This window comes from Bombina bombina, chromosome 5 (genome assembly GCF_027579735.1).
Source record: "Bombina bombina isolate aBomBom1 chromosome 5, aBomBom1.pri, whole genome shotgun sequence".
Classification (NCBI taxonomy): domain Eukaryota; kingdom Metazoa; phylum Chordata; class Amphibia; order Anura; family Bombinatoridae; genus Bombina; species Bombina bombina.
The window spans coordinates 291,003,119-291,015,617 of record NC_069503.1 but is presented as its reverse complement, the minus strand read 5'-3'; the positions used below and the strand labels follow the sequence as shown (position 1 = coordinate 291,015,617).

General features: G+C 38.0%; 1 protein-coding gene across 2 annotated transcripts in view; it reads left to right on the top strand.

Moving 5' to 3' along the window:
* Nucleotides 1-12,499, top strand: part of PEX1 (peroxisomal biogenesis factor 1) — a 145,399-nt gene that overhangs the window by 19,886 nt on the left and 113,014 nt on the right. For both annotated transcript variants that reach the window (XM_053714039.1, XM_053714038.1), the window contains exons 5-7: nucleotides 2,627-3,360; nucleotides 5,397-5,516; nucleotides 6,833-6,956. In XM_053714039.1, the coding sequence (XP_053570014.1) occupies nucleotides 2,627-3,360; nucleotides 5,397-5,516; nucleotides 6,833-6,956 (978 nt within the window). The remainder of the gene's footprint in view (nucleotides 1-2,626; nucleotides 3,361-5,396; nucleotides 5,517-6,832; nucleotides 6,957-12,499) is intronic.

Sequence of the window (12,499 nt, the reverse complement as noted above, 5' to 3'; positions counted from 1 at the left end):
ACAACACTGAAGAAATTACACTTTGCTACTAGGGATGCACAGAAATTTCGGCCGCAGAAAGTTTCGGCCGAAAATTGCATTTTTGGCTATTTCGTTTTTCGTTTTTTTTTGCCTGTTAGTTTCGGTAAACTTATTGTGTAGCATATTTCAAATTTGATGCTAGCCTAGAGCTGCTGTTTAAGTTTATTACTTCACTTACTGTTCTGCATACAATGAGTTTTCTAGGATTATACTTTATTTGGATAATTGGTAAAAAAAAACCTGTTAAATATGATTGTTACATAGTACTAAATGAAGAATAAAACAGTATATTGATATTTCTAATTGTTTTAAGTAGGGATGCAACAAAATTTTGGTCATTTTGGTCGAAAATTGCATTTTTTGCCTGTTTTTTTTTTTTTTTTTTTTCTTGGTAAAATTATTGTGTAGCATATTATTGTTTTAAGATATTTTTGTCCAATTTTAGTGTGTTACTTTCAATAAAAGTGTGGGCTTTTTTTTATTGGCTCTAATTATGCAAAAAAAAAAACTAAAAAAAAAATAATTTGAAAAAATACATTTTCGGTATCAGTTTCGGTTTTCGGCCAAGTGCATCCCGGATTTTCGGATTCGGTTTCGGTCCAGAATTTCCATTTCGGTTCCTCACTATTTGCTACAATGTAAAGTAGTGAGTGTACAGCCTGTATAACAGTGTAAATTTGCAGTCCACTCAAAATAACTCAACACACAGCCATTAATGTCTAAACCGTTGGCAACTGCCTTAACCCTCTTGGGAATGGAGTTCACCAGAGCTTCACAGTTTGCCACTGGAGTCCTCTTCCAATCCTCCATGACGACATCATGGAGCTGGTGGATGTTAGAGGCCCTGCGCTCCCCCACCTTCCATTTTTTGGATGCCCCACAGATGCTCAATAGGGTTTAGGTCTGGAGACATGCTTGGCCAGTCCATTACCTTTACCCTCAACTTCTTTAGCCAGGCAGTGGTCGTCTTGGAGGTGTGTTTGGAGTCGTTATCATGTTGAAATTCTGCCCTGCGGCCCAGTCTTTGAAGGGAGGGGATCTTGCTCTGCTTCAGTATGTCACAGTACATGTTGGCATTCATGGTTCCCTCAATGAACTGTAGCTCCCCAGTGCCGGCAGCACTCATGCAGGCCCAGACCATGACACTCCCACCACCCTCTCCCTGGAAACACTTCCGTCCTCACCTGAGATACTGCACACACAGCAGGCTCATCCACTTCGGAAGCAATAAAGTTTGGTCACAGGATTGGCTTGGCCGCCAAAAGACTTGCTCAACACAGGGTTGCCAGAAACCTTCAATTTGTAAAAAGAGCAATATCTGTGAAGCGCAATAAAGTGAAGCGCAATAAAATGAGGTATGCCTGTGTGTGTGTGTGTGTATGTATGTATATATGTGTGTATATATATATATATATATATATATATATATATATATATATATATATATATATATATATATATATAAATAATATCTCATAAAATGAGGTATGCCTGTGTATGTATGTATACATACCACAGGTGAGCGGGTATTATCGACTATCATTTACAATTGAATACAGTTCTAACATAGGAAATATATATTTTTTCCTTCTTTTCCCTAAATGTATGCGGATTACCTCCTCTGAAAGCGCTGTTAAAACCCTGTACTGCCATTCCACATTCTGTCTCACTATGGTGCAAGTTATATCCCCTTAACAGCATCATCTAGGGGTTGTTACATCTGCACAAATACATAAATATATTCAAGCTCATTTCCAGGCAATATTTTCAACCCCCTCTACATATAAATATATTTACAGTAATTAAATATAATAGATATTAACAGCTTGTATACCCACGGGGACCCTTTCGTATATTGCATATGTCACAAAAGAGCTATATATTTCTCTTACTCCATGCTAGTGCCCCTCATCCGAGATACTGCACATACAGCAGGCTCATCTGCTTCGGAAGCAATCAAGTCCAGGATCGGCTCGGTCACCACCTAGCATTTTTTTCCTGCCCCCCTTTAGCCTGAGAGCTCATGGCCCGGACCTTACAACCCCCCCTCACTCTGACAACCAAAACCCACTGGAGAGTCCCACTCAACACATTTCCCTCCAGAAACAGCTCCCAGATCAGCACTGTCCGGGTTTAAAAAAAACAAAAAGTAACATATAGTGAAGATAGGGAATTACAGCGCATCGTATATATGTTTGATGCAATGATTACCATTTTCTTTGTTCCCATGGTATTCTTTGTTGAAGAGATACCTACATAGGTGTCTGGAGCACTGCATGTCAGGAAATAGTGCAACCATCTAGTACTCATGCAAATGGGTAACATTCTTGAAAAACTGCTGCCGTATAGTGCTTCAGACACATGCAGTCGTGAGCTTACAGGAAAATTTGATAATAGAAGTAAATTGTTGTTTAAAATTGAATGCTTTATCTAAATCATAAAAGAAAAAAATTGAATTTCATGTCATTAAAATAATTGAATTAATAAAAACGTTTGTGTATTTTTTTTTTTTTTTAAAGATTTTAATGTTTACTGGAAAATATGGCTATGCTTGTTTTAAAATATTAATTGTATTTCGCACCTGATATTTTTTTTCTTTTTCTAGGTACATTAAGTCCATCTGCAAGTTATGGCAGATTAGAACCTCTGACTGAGCTAATTATCTCTCCAAAAAGCAGAGACTTTGGCATTTATTCTTCTTCTAGAACTGATGATTTATATGAAGGATCCAGTCACAGAGAGCTAGAGCAGAAAGCAAGTGGAACAGTTGAGAGAAGCAGAGAATATTTACCATCTGAGCAAGAGAGTGGACCTGACTGTCCAGATACCACGCTTGCGGACTCCAGTATTTGGAATACTCTTAGAAATTTTATTTTTCGTGTATTAGGAAAGAATAATTCAGAGTCTCTTAGCGATAAAGAACTATTTCTGAGGACTTCACTCAGAGGTGTTGAAGTTGAAGGAGTTTTCAGGGTATCAAAGAAAGTACCCGACCATATTGGGAATAGTCAAGCCTATGCTGACAATTGCAATGATAATACTGTTCATGTTTTCTTATGGTATCCAGAACCCCCTGGTGTAACACCAGAAGTTGTAGCAACATTTGGAAAAATTTCAGAGCTACCATCTCCAAAAAGGCGAAAAGAAAATGCCAAAAATAGTAATGACACATCAGGGAAAAAGAAGGATTTTGGAACCACTGAGAAAAACAAGGAGAAGACTGGCAGTATTAAGAAAACCAATACCTTTGTCAAGATTGTGTGGCATGGCTTTGAGGATCTCAAAGACGTCATTGAGTATGATATAAAGAATGGCAATACGCATGTTGGAAAAGTTTGGGTCAGTCTGCAGGAAGCTTCGCAAATATTTCTAGTGGACACAGTATACTGATCAGAAATTTAATTATATATTTAATGAGAAATTATTTGAATTTATAAATTAAGTAGTAGGAAGGGGGAGCTACGTCAAAATATTATAGTTCAGTATCTCGGGGCATAATATATAAGCAATGGCTACTATTTACCTACTTTTTTTTGTATATTATTCAAGAGCATTCTTCTGGCATTTTGTGGCTGTTACCTTTTTTATGTAACTTTACTATTTATTTGTTATATACTAATTGGGTATAACTTTCTCTGTTTTTATTAGTCAACGTGTCCAAATGCAGATGCCCCTGCTTACCCCTCAGCCAGTTTCTAAAAATAAATAAATAATGCTGCATTCTGCCAGTTTGATTTAATTAACTTAATACTTATAATAGTCAAATTACAACTTGCATAATGAACGTTGTTTATTTAAACATAATTTCATCTAAATTAGTACAGTGAAATGTATTAACTGGCCTTTAACTAATAAATTGCATGTTAAATACAAGTTTAGCACGGCTTTGGATGCTTGATTATTTCCTGCAATGGCTACTCCAGTCCTTCAGTTATTCAGCAGTAAATATGCCATATTGCTCACCCCATTGAATTTAAGAAGTGTGCATCAGCACCAATCATCAAACGCTACCCAGAGTGCTGAACCAAAAATGGACTAGCTCCTAAACTTAAATTCCTGCTTTTTCAAATAAAGATAGCAAGGCAATAAAGAAAATTTGATAATAGGACTAAATTAAAAAGTTGCCTAAAATTGCATGCTCTATCTGAATCATAAAAGAAAAAAATGTGGGTGTCATAATCCAGTGGTGTGAATATTTCTTGTGTTGCCTTAGATAATGGGGCATTTGTTGTCCCCCTAAACCTCCCATTCCCAACATGTATATCTTAACCTGTTAACAAACAGCACCATACCCTGTACGACGCAAGTCGTTATGCCCTTAAAGTGAAGGTCAATTTTCATGTGAAAGTGCCCGGTTTTTAAAAATACTATTAAAAACGGGCACTTTCATTCATGAAAATTGGCATGACACCATATTTTAAAAATACTTACCTTGTTCTTCTGAAACGCCGGATCGCCGTTCTGAAACGATGCCCCGCCTGCTTCTTCCTGGTTTACTTACCCAGCAATGACGAAACCGGTTTCCTCAGGAAATGATTACCCCGGGGGGGAAGCAGTGATTGGAGGATGCCGGAATCGTCATTGCAGACGTATGAAGAGGCTTGCGACGGGCTGGTGAAGCATTGGAGCGGCTTCAAAAAGAAAAGGTAGGTATATTTAAAAAAAAACAGCTGAAATGTCAATTTTCATGAATGAAAGTGCCCCTGTTTTTAATAGTTTTTTAAAAACCGGGCACTTTCACATGAAAATTGACCTTCACTTTAAGGACCAGCGACGTACCCAGTACATCGCTGTAGTCCTGGGCTTCTCTCTGCTGTGATCTCGCTAAAAATAGCGAGATTGCGCTGTTTCTTCATGCCCTTACGAGTGGGACACTGCAGAAATAGAGTTGCAGAGTTACTGATGCTCTCTGCATCGGACAGTGGTGGTGCGGATCGTTGATGGGTGGAAGGTTAAGGAGGGAGGCCGGTGAGAGACCCATCGCTGAAGGAGGGTGGGAGCGGGTGGGACCGCTACACCACACTACAGGCAATGAAAAAAAAAGTTCCGGCAGTACGGAAAAATACACCCTTGATTTAATCTTAATAAGTGTGTTAAAACATGTGCAGCATAAAACCGTATTCCAGTGTATTATTGAAGAGTTGTAATAGACGATATGCATTGTGGCTTATGTGTATGCAACTCCTATATTCATTTATATGTATAGCTTTATAAATGATTTGCAGCAACTATAATCTAAATCTAACTTTTAAAATATTAATGTGCATGCAAACCCATTAATGCACTCGTATATATACACATCCATACGAGAATGATAGAAAACTTCAAATGAGAAATGATCATTTTTACAGTGTCGCTTTTTCATATCTTCCCAGATTCCAGAGAGTTTGAAAAAGAAACTGAACATTAATGTTTCATCAGCAGTAAGAATACAGTCCTGTGACTCCTTTCCGAAAATTCCAACATCGCTTGTTGTGCAACCAAAGATGTCTTTTGTGAGTAATTAGTCAAAAAAATTGTGGCTTTTACAAATTTTGAAGGGGGAAATGCTTTTAAAAAGCATTTCATTGCATACACTGCTCTTACAGATGTTTAGTCCATGTGCGTATTTTAATACTATTGCTTTAAATCTTAAAGGGACAGTCTACAATATAATTGTTATTGTTTTAAAAGATAGATAATCCCTTTATTACCCATTCCCCAGTTTTGCATAACCAACACAGTTATATTAATATACCTTTTACCTCTGTGATTACCTTGTATCTAAGAACCTTCTTTCAGCCCCCTGATCACATGACTGTGACTGTTTATTATCTATTGTCTAGCATTTAGCATTGTGTTGTGCTAAATCTTAAATAACTTTCTGTGCCTGAACACAGTGTTATCTATATGGCCCACGTGAACTACCAAGTCTTTTGTTGTGAAAAACAATTTAAAAAGCATGTGATAAGAGGCAGCCCTCAAGGGCTTAGAAATTAGCATATGAGCCTACCTAGGTTTAGTTTAAACTAAGAATACCAAGAGAAAAAAGTAAATTTGATGATAAAAGTAAATTACATGTCCTATCTGAATAATGAAAGTTTAATTTTGACTAGACTGTCCCTTTAAGCATGCTTTCGTTTATACATGGTTAAACTACTGATCTTCTAGAGATGTATCAAACTTATTTACATAAAAATTCGCACAATATGGGAAATATCAGGGTTTTTGGTTATAGTTGAAATTCCTGGCTTAAAACCCCATAGTCTTTGCCATCACCATTTGTAAACATCTTTAAACATTTTTACTATTTTTTTTTATTTTGGTAAGTGAAGGAGTTCTAGGTAAGGGACTCTTATTACAATTACCATTGTGTGCAGCTTCTGATCTCATAAACAGCTATTACCTTTTTTATTACTATTTTTTGTTAATAGAACTTGAAGTGTGATTGAACGTAAACCTTAAACCAGGTGATTGATGGTTGGAAAAGAACATTTAATTAAAAGGTCTTTAGAAGGAGCAAAGTTTAGTTTGACATGTTTTTTGGCCACCTTTTTAATGTTATACTCATTTTATGGAAATTCTGTGTAAACCTCTCCTCCCAGAACCTGTTGTACTTTTCAATCAAACACTGTTAAGTAGGGAATGCCATTGTTTATGTATTGAAAGAATAGATTGATTTAGAAGCAATATTACACGTTATGTGAGAACATCCTAACCCAGAACGTACAACAGGTTGAATATTTTTGTATAGAAGGTTATAAGTGTCACATTGTTTAATTTGGGGAATTTGATTTCATAGACAATCATCATTTTACCTTTGACTTTGTAGGAAAAGAAAATGACTGAAGAAGATATAAAATGCACATTTAACACCTGGTTGCAGTCTTCCACTTCCTTAGCAAGGCCTTGGATCTTAGGGAAGTCAGACCACATACAGATGAGTGTCAGTGGAGGTATGTAGTGGAATGTCTGATTATGTATCTTCTATAAACCCCATTTGCACTTTTTCTCTATTATATTCACTCCAGACAGGCACATCTGCATAATTTAACTTCACGTTAAACTTGTACTCCGCTTCTGATGCACTCTTCTGAATAACAATGCAAACATCTCCCTCCTGGTAGCTTCTGCCAGTTGCTGCTCTGACTTGCCCAGCCATCCTGCTTAGCTCTTTGCTTATCATATTCTGCTGTACATAAACCAGTGTGTTGGTCCTGCTAGTTCATTCCTGCTGGATCATTTTTCTCAGTGATATAATTCATATTCTGCTTGACCATCTCTCTCGTAATTTATTTGTCTAGAGCTTTATCAGATTCTGATCTAATATACCTTATTTAAATCTATTACTTATTTGTCTTTACCTTGTCAACAACCTTCATAATCTCCAACCAAGATATTGTGCTCCATGTTCAGCCTTCCTTTGATAAACAGTATGTGAATCGGAGATAGCCAGCATTTCTTACATGTCCTGTAATATAGAAGAAGACATTTTACTAATGGCCTGAATTCACTGGGCTTTTCATGTTTACACATAATATTCACACTGTTAGAAAGAACCTATATTCCTGAGCCAGTCCTTTCAATCTTGAATAATAATAGATATGTATCTACATCTGAACAAAGACCTAAATTTCACTTTCAGAGATTGATTTTATGGACCATCCTCCATAGGATGATGATGCTAGTTCAACTCTATGTGTAAAAAAGATTTATTTGGACAATGCGGGAGCTTTTTGAGAACAAGACACTTGTTATATTGTGCTTTAGCTTATTATGGAGATCTGTACATAAAAGAACATAGAATCACAACTGCTGATTTACCTATTTATCGTTCAAGCAAAGGATCACCTTATTTCATATGTTACTAAATGATAATATTTAGATACTTGTTGCTTTAAGTGGTAGAATATTATTCAGGCATATTAGATGCAATGTTTCATTATACATATGCTGTAGGAAAACGGAAACATTGCAAAAGCCTCTTACTCTCCCTGGATTACAACAAGATACCTTATGGAAGGTAACAGGAGTAAACTGAAGGTGCTCGTTTATGTCCTGGGGTTCGTGATTTCAACAATATGGATTCTGGAAATGTGTCTAAAGTGATCAAAGATTAAGGAGGTGAAGATGCTAAAAAAGTGAAAAAAATCTACAGTCCCCCTCTAAATCGAAATGTCCCTTTAAAGGAGAGAGGGGAGACTTGCTATGGGATTATAAAATAGTGTTGATTGTGTGTGTCACAAATGTTTATATACAGATAGTAGCAGGCATCGAATCACATCAGTGGCAATCCATGTTGTATGTTTGGGGGATAAAGTAATATACTGAGCTCCCTAATAAAGTGCCTCCCCACACTTTCGTGTAACAATCTGTTAGCTGATGTTGCTCTGAATGTTCTGTACGTTAAGCACTATGTGCCCTAGAGCGAGATGTGAGGTCTTCACATGAAAAATGCTTCAGCTGAGAGTGTTATACATAAGAGCACAAACAAGGTATAACATGGGTTCTCACTGTCAGCCTTCCTTTGTGGGAGTCAGGCGTCAAAAGGCGGTCCTGGGCATCCTCTCACTTCCGTTATCCAGAGTTCCTCTCTGGGTATAACATAGCCTGTTCGCCAATCGCCTGATATTCCCTTGTTTTTCCTCGTCCGATCGTGCTGGTATAGAAGGCACTGCTGTCTGTGACGTCACAAGTGGGCTTGCCTTATGTGACAAAGTGACTGACACACATGCTCAAAATACTGCCACACAGCTGTGAGTGTATTTTAACAAGCTTTGAGTAAGGCTATGGCCGAAATGCGTAAGCTTGCTTTCTAGGCATCCCACTTTGATACCACCCATGTTGTGGCTTTTAATTAATGGTCAATAAAGCATTGCATCTTTTATTCAACATTATCTACTCTAGATTCTTATTTCTTATATTCATTTTCTGGAAATGTGCACATAAGAAACTTTACCAGAGTTTGCTCTTACCGTTGGCAAGCAGCATGGAATGCTGGATTCAGAGAGGAAGGGAAGTGACGTCACCCCCGGTGGCTAGTGGTTGCAGAGCAGATCCCTGGAACAGGAACTCTGGATAGATGACAAGTTCTTAGACTGACACAAAAGTAAGGCAGTATTCGAAGTTGAAAAAACATAATTTATGTAAGAACTTACCTGATAAATTCATTTCTTTCATATTAGCAAGAGTCCATGAGCTAGTGACGTATGGGATATACATTCCTACCAGGAGGGGCAAAGTTTCCCAAACCTCAAAATGCCTATAAATACACCCCTCACCACACCCACAAATCAGTTTAACGTATAGCCAAGAAGTGGGGTGATAAGAAAAAAGTGCGAAGCATAAAAAATAAGGAATTGGAATAATTGTGCTTTATACAAAAATATCATAACCACCACAAAAAAGGGTGGGCCTCATGGACTCTTGCTAATATGAAAGAAATGAATTTATCAGGTAAGTTCTTACATAAATTATGTTTTCTTTCATGTAATTAGCAAGAGTCCATGAGCTAGTGACGTATGGGATAATGACTACCCAAGATGTGGATCTTCCACGCAAGAGTCACTAGAGAGGGAGGGATAAAATAAAGACAGCCAATTCCGCTGAAAAAAATCCACACCCAAAACAAAGTTTAAATCTTATGATGAAAAAAACTGAAATCATAAGCAGAAGAATCAAACTGAAACAGCTGCCTGAAGTACTTTTCTACCAAAAACTGCTTCAGAAGAAGAAAACACATCAAAATGGTAGAATTTAGTAAAAGTATGCAAAGAAGACCAAGTGGCTGCTTTGCAAATCTGATCAACAGAAGCTTCATTCCTAAACGCCCAGGAAGTAGAAACTGACCTAGTAGAATGAGCTGTAATCCTTTGAGGCGGAGTTTTACCCGACTCGACATAAGCATGATGAATCAAAGATTTTAATCAAGATGCCAAAGAAATGGCAGAAGCCTTCTGACCTTTCCTAGAACCGGAAAAGATAACAAATAGACTAGAAGTCTTTCGGAAATCCTTAGTAGCTTCAACATAATATTTCAAAGCTCTAACTACATCCAAAGAATGCAATGACTTTTCCTTAGAATTCTTAGGATTAGGACACAATGAAGGAACCACAATTTCTCTACTAATGTTGTTAGAATTCACAACCTTAGGTAAAAATTTAAAAGAAGTTCGCAACACCGCCTTATCCTGATGAAAAATCAGAAAAGGAGACTCACAAGAAAGAGCAGATAATTCAGAAACTCTTCTAGCAGAAGAGATGCCAAAAGAAACAAAACTTTCCAAGAAAGTAATTTAATGTCCAGCGAATGCATAGGTTCAAACGGAGGAGCTTGAAGAGCCCTCAGAACCAAATTCAAACTCCACGGAGGAGAGATTGACTTAATGACAGGTTTTATACGAACCAAAGCTTGTACAAAACAATGAATATCAGGAAGACTAGCAATCTTTCTGTGAAAAAGAACAGAAAGAGCAGAGATTTGTCCTTTCAAGGAACTTGCAGACAAACCTTTATCCAAACCATCCTGAAGAAACTGTAAAATTCTAGGAATTCGAAAAGAATGCCAAGAAAAATGATGAGAAAAACACCAAGAAATGTAAATCTTCCAGACTCGATAATATATCTTCCTAGATACAGATTTACGAGCCTGCAACATAGTATTAATCACAGAGTCAGAGAAACCTCTATGACTGAGAATCAAGCGTTCAATCTCCATACCTTCAAATTTAAGGATTTGAGATCCTGATGGAAAAAAGGACCTTGTGATAGAAGGTCTGGTCTTAACGGAAGAGTCCACGGTTGGCAAGTGGCCATCCGGACAAGATCCGCATACCAAAACCTGTGAGGCCATGCTGGAGCCACCAGCAGAACAAACGAACACTCCTTTAGAATCTTGGAAATCACTCTTGGAAGAAGAACTAGAGGCGGAAAGATATAGGCAGGATGATACTTCCAAGGAAGTGACAATGCATCCACTGCCTCCGCTTGAGGATCCCTGGATCTGGACAGATACCTGGGAAGCTTCTTGTTTAGATGAGAAGCCATCAGATCTATTTCTGGAAGTCCCCACATTTGAACAATCTGAAGAAATACCTCTGGGTGAAGAGACCATTCGCCCGGATGTAACGTTTGGCGACTGAGATAATCCGCTTCCCAATTGTCTATACCTGGGATATGAACCGCAGAAATTAGACAGGAGCTGGATTCCGCCCATACCAGTATTCGAGATACTTCTTTCATAGCCAGAGGACTGTGAATCCCTCCTTGATGATTGACATATGCCACGGTTGTGACATTGTCCGTCTGAAAACAAATGAACGACTCTCTCTTTAGAAGAGGCCATGACTGAAGAGCTCTGAAAATTGCACGGAGTTCCAAAATGTTGATTGGTAATCTCACCTCTTGAGATTCCCAAACCCCTTGTGCTGTCAGAAACCCCCAAACGGCTCCCCAACCTGTCAGACTTGCATCTGTTGAAATCACAGTCCAGGTCGGAAGAACAAAAGAAGCCCCCTGAACTAAACGATGGTGGTCTGTCCACCACGTCAGAGATTGTCGTACAATCGGTTTTAAAGATATTAATTGAGATATCTTTGTATAATCCCTGCACCACTGGTTCAGCATACAGAGCTGAAGAGGTCGCATGTGAAAACGAGCAAAGTGGATCGCGTCCGATGCAGCAGTCATAAGACCTAGAATTTCCATGCATAAGGCTACCGAAGGGAATGATTGAGACTGAAGGTTTCGACAAGCTGAAACCAATTTTAGACGTCTCTTGTATGTCAGAGACAGAGTCATGGATACTGAATCTATCTGAAAACCTAAAAAAGTTACCCTTGTCTGAGGAATCAATGAACTTTTTGGTAAATTGATCCTCCAACCATGTTCTCGAAGAAACAATACAAGTTGATTCGTATGAGATTCTGCTAAATGTGAAGACTGAGCAAGTACCAAGATATCGTCCAAATAAGGAAATACCACAATACCCTGTTTTCTGATTACAGAGAGAAGGGCACCGAGAACCTTTGTAAAAATCCTTGGAGCTGTTGCTAGGCCAAACGGCAGAACCACAAACTGGTAATGCTTGTCTAGGAAAGAGAATCTCAGAAACTGATAGTGATCTGGATGAATCGGAATATGCAGATATGCGTCCTGTAAATCTATTGTGGACATATAATTCCCTTGCTGAACAAAAGGCAGAATAGTCCTTATAGTTACCATCTTGAATGTTGGTATCCTTACATAATGATTGAATATTTTTAAATCCAGAACTGGTCTGAAGGAATTCTCCTTCTTTGGTACAATGAAAAGATTTGAGTAAAACCCCAGCCCCTGTTCCAGAACTGGAACTGGCATAATTACTCCAGCCAACTCTAGATCTGAAACACATTTCAGAAATGCTTGAGCCTTCACTGGATTTACTGGGACACGGGAAAGAAAAAATCTTCTTGCAGGAGGCCTTATCTTGAAGCCTATTCTGTACCCTTGTGAAACAATG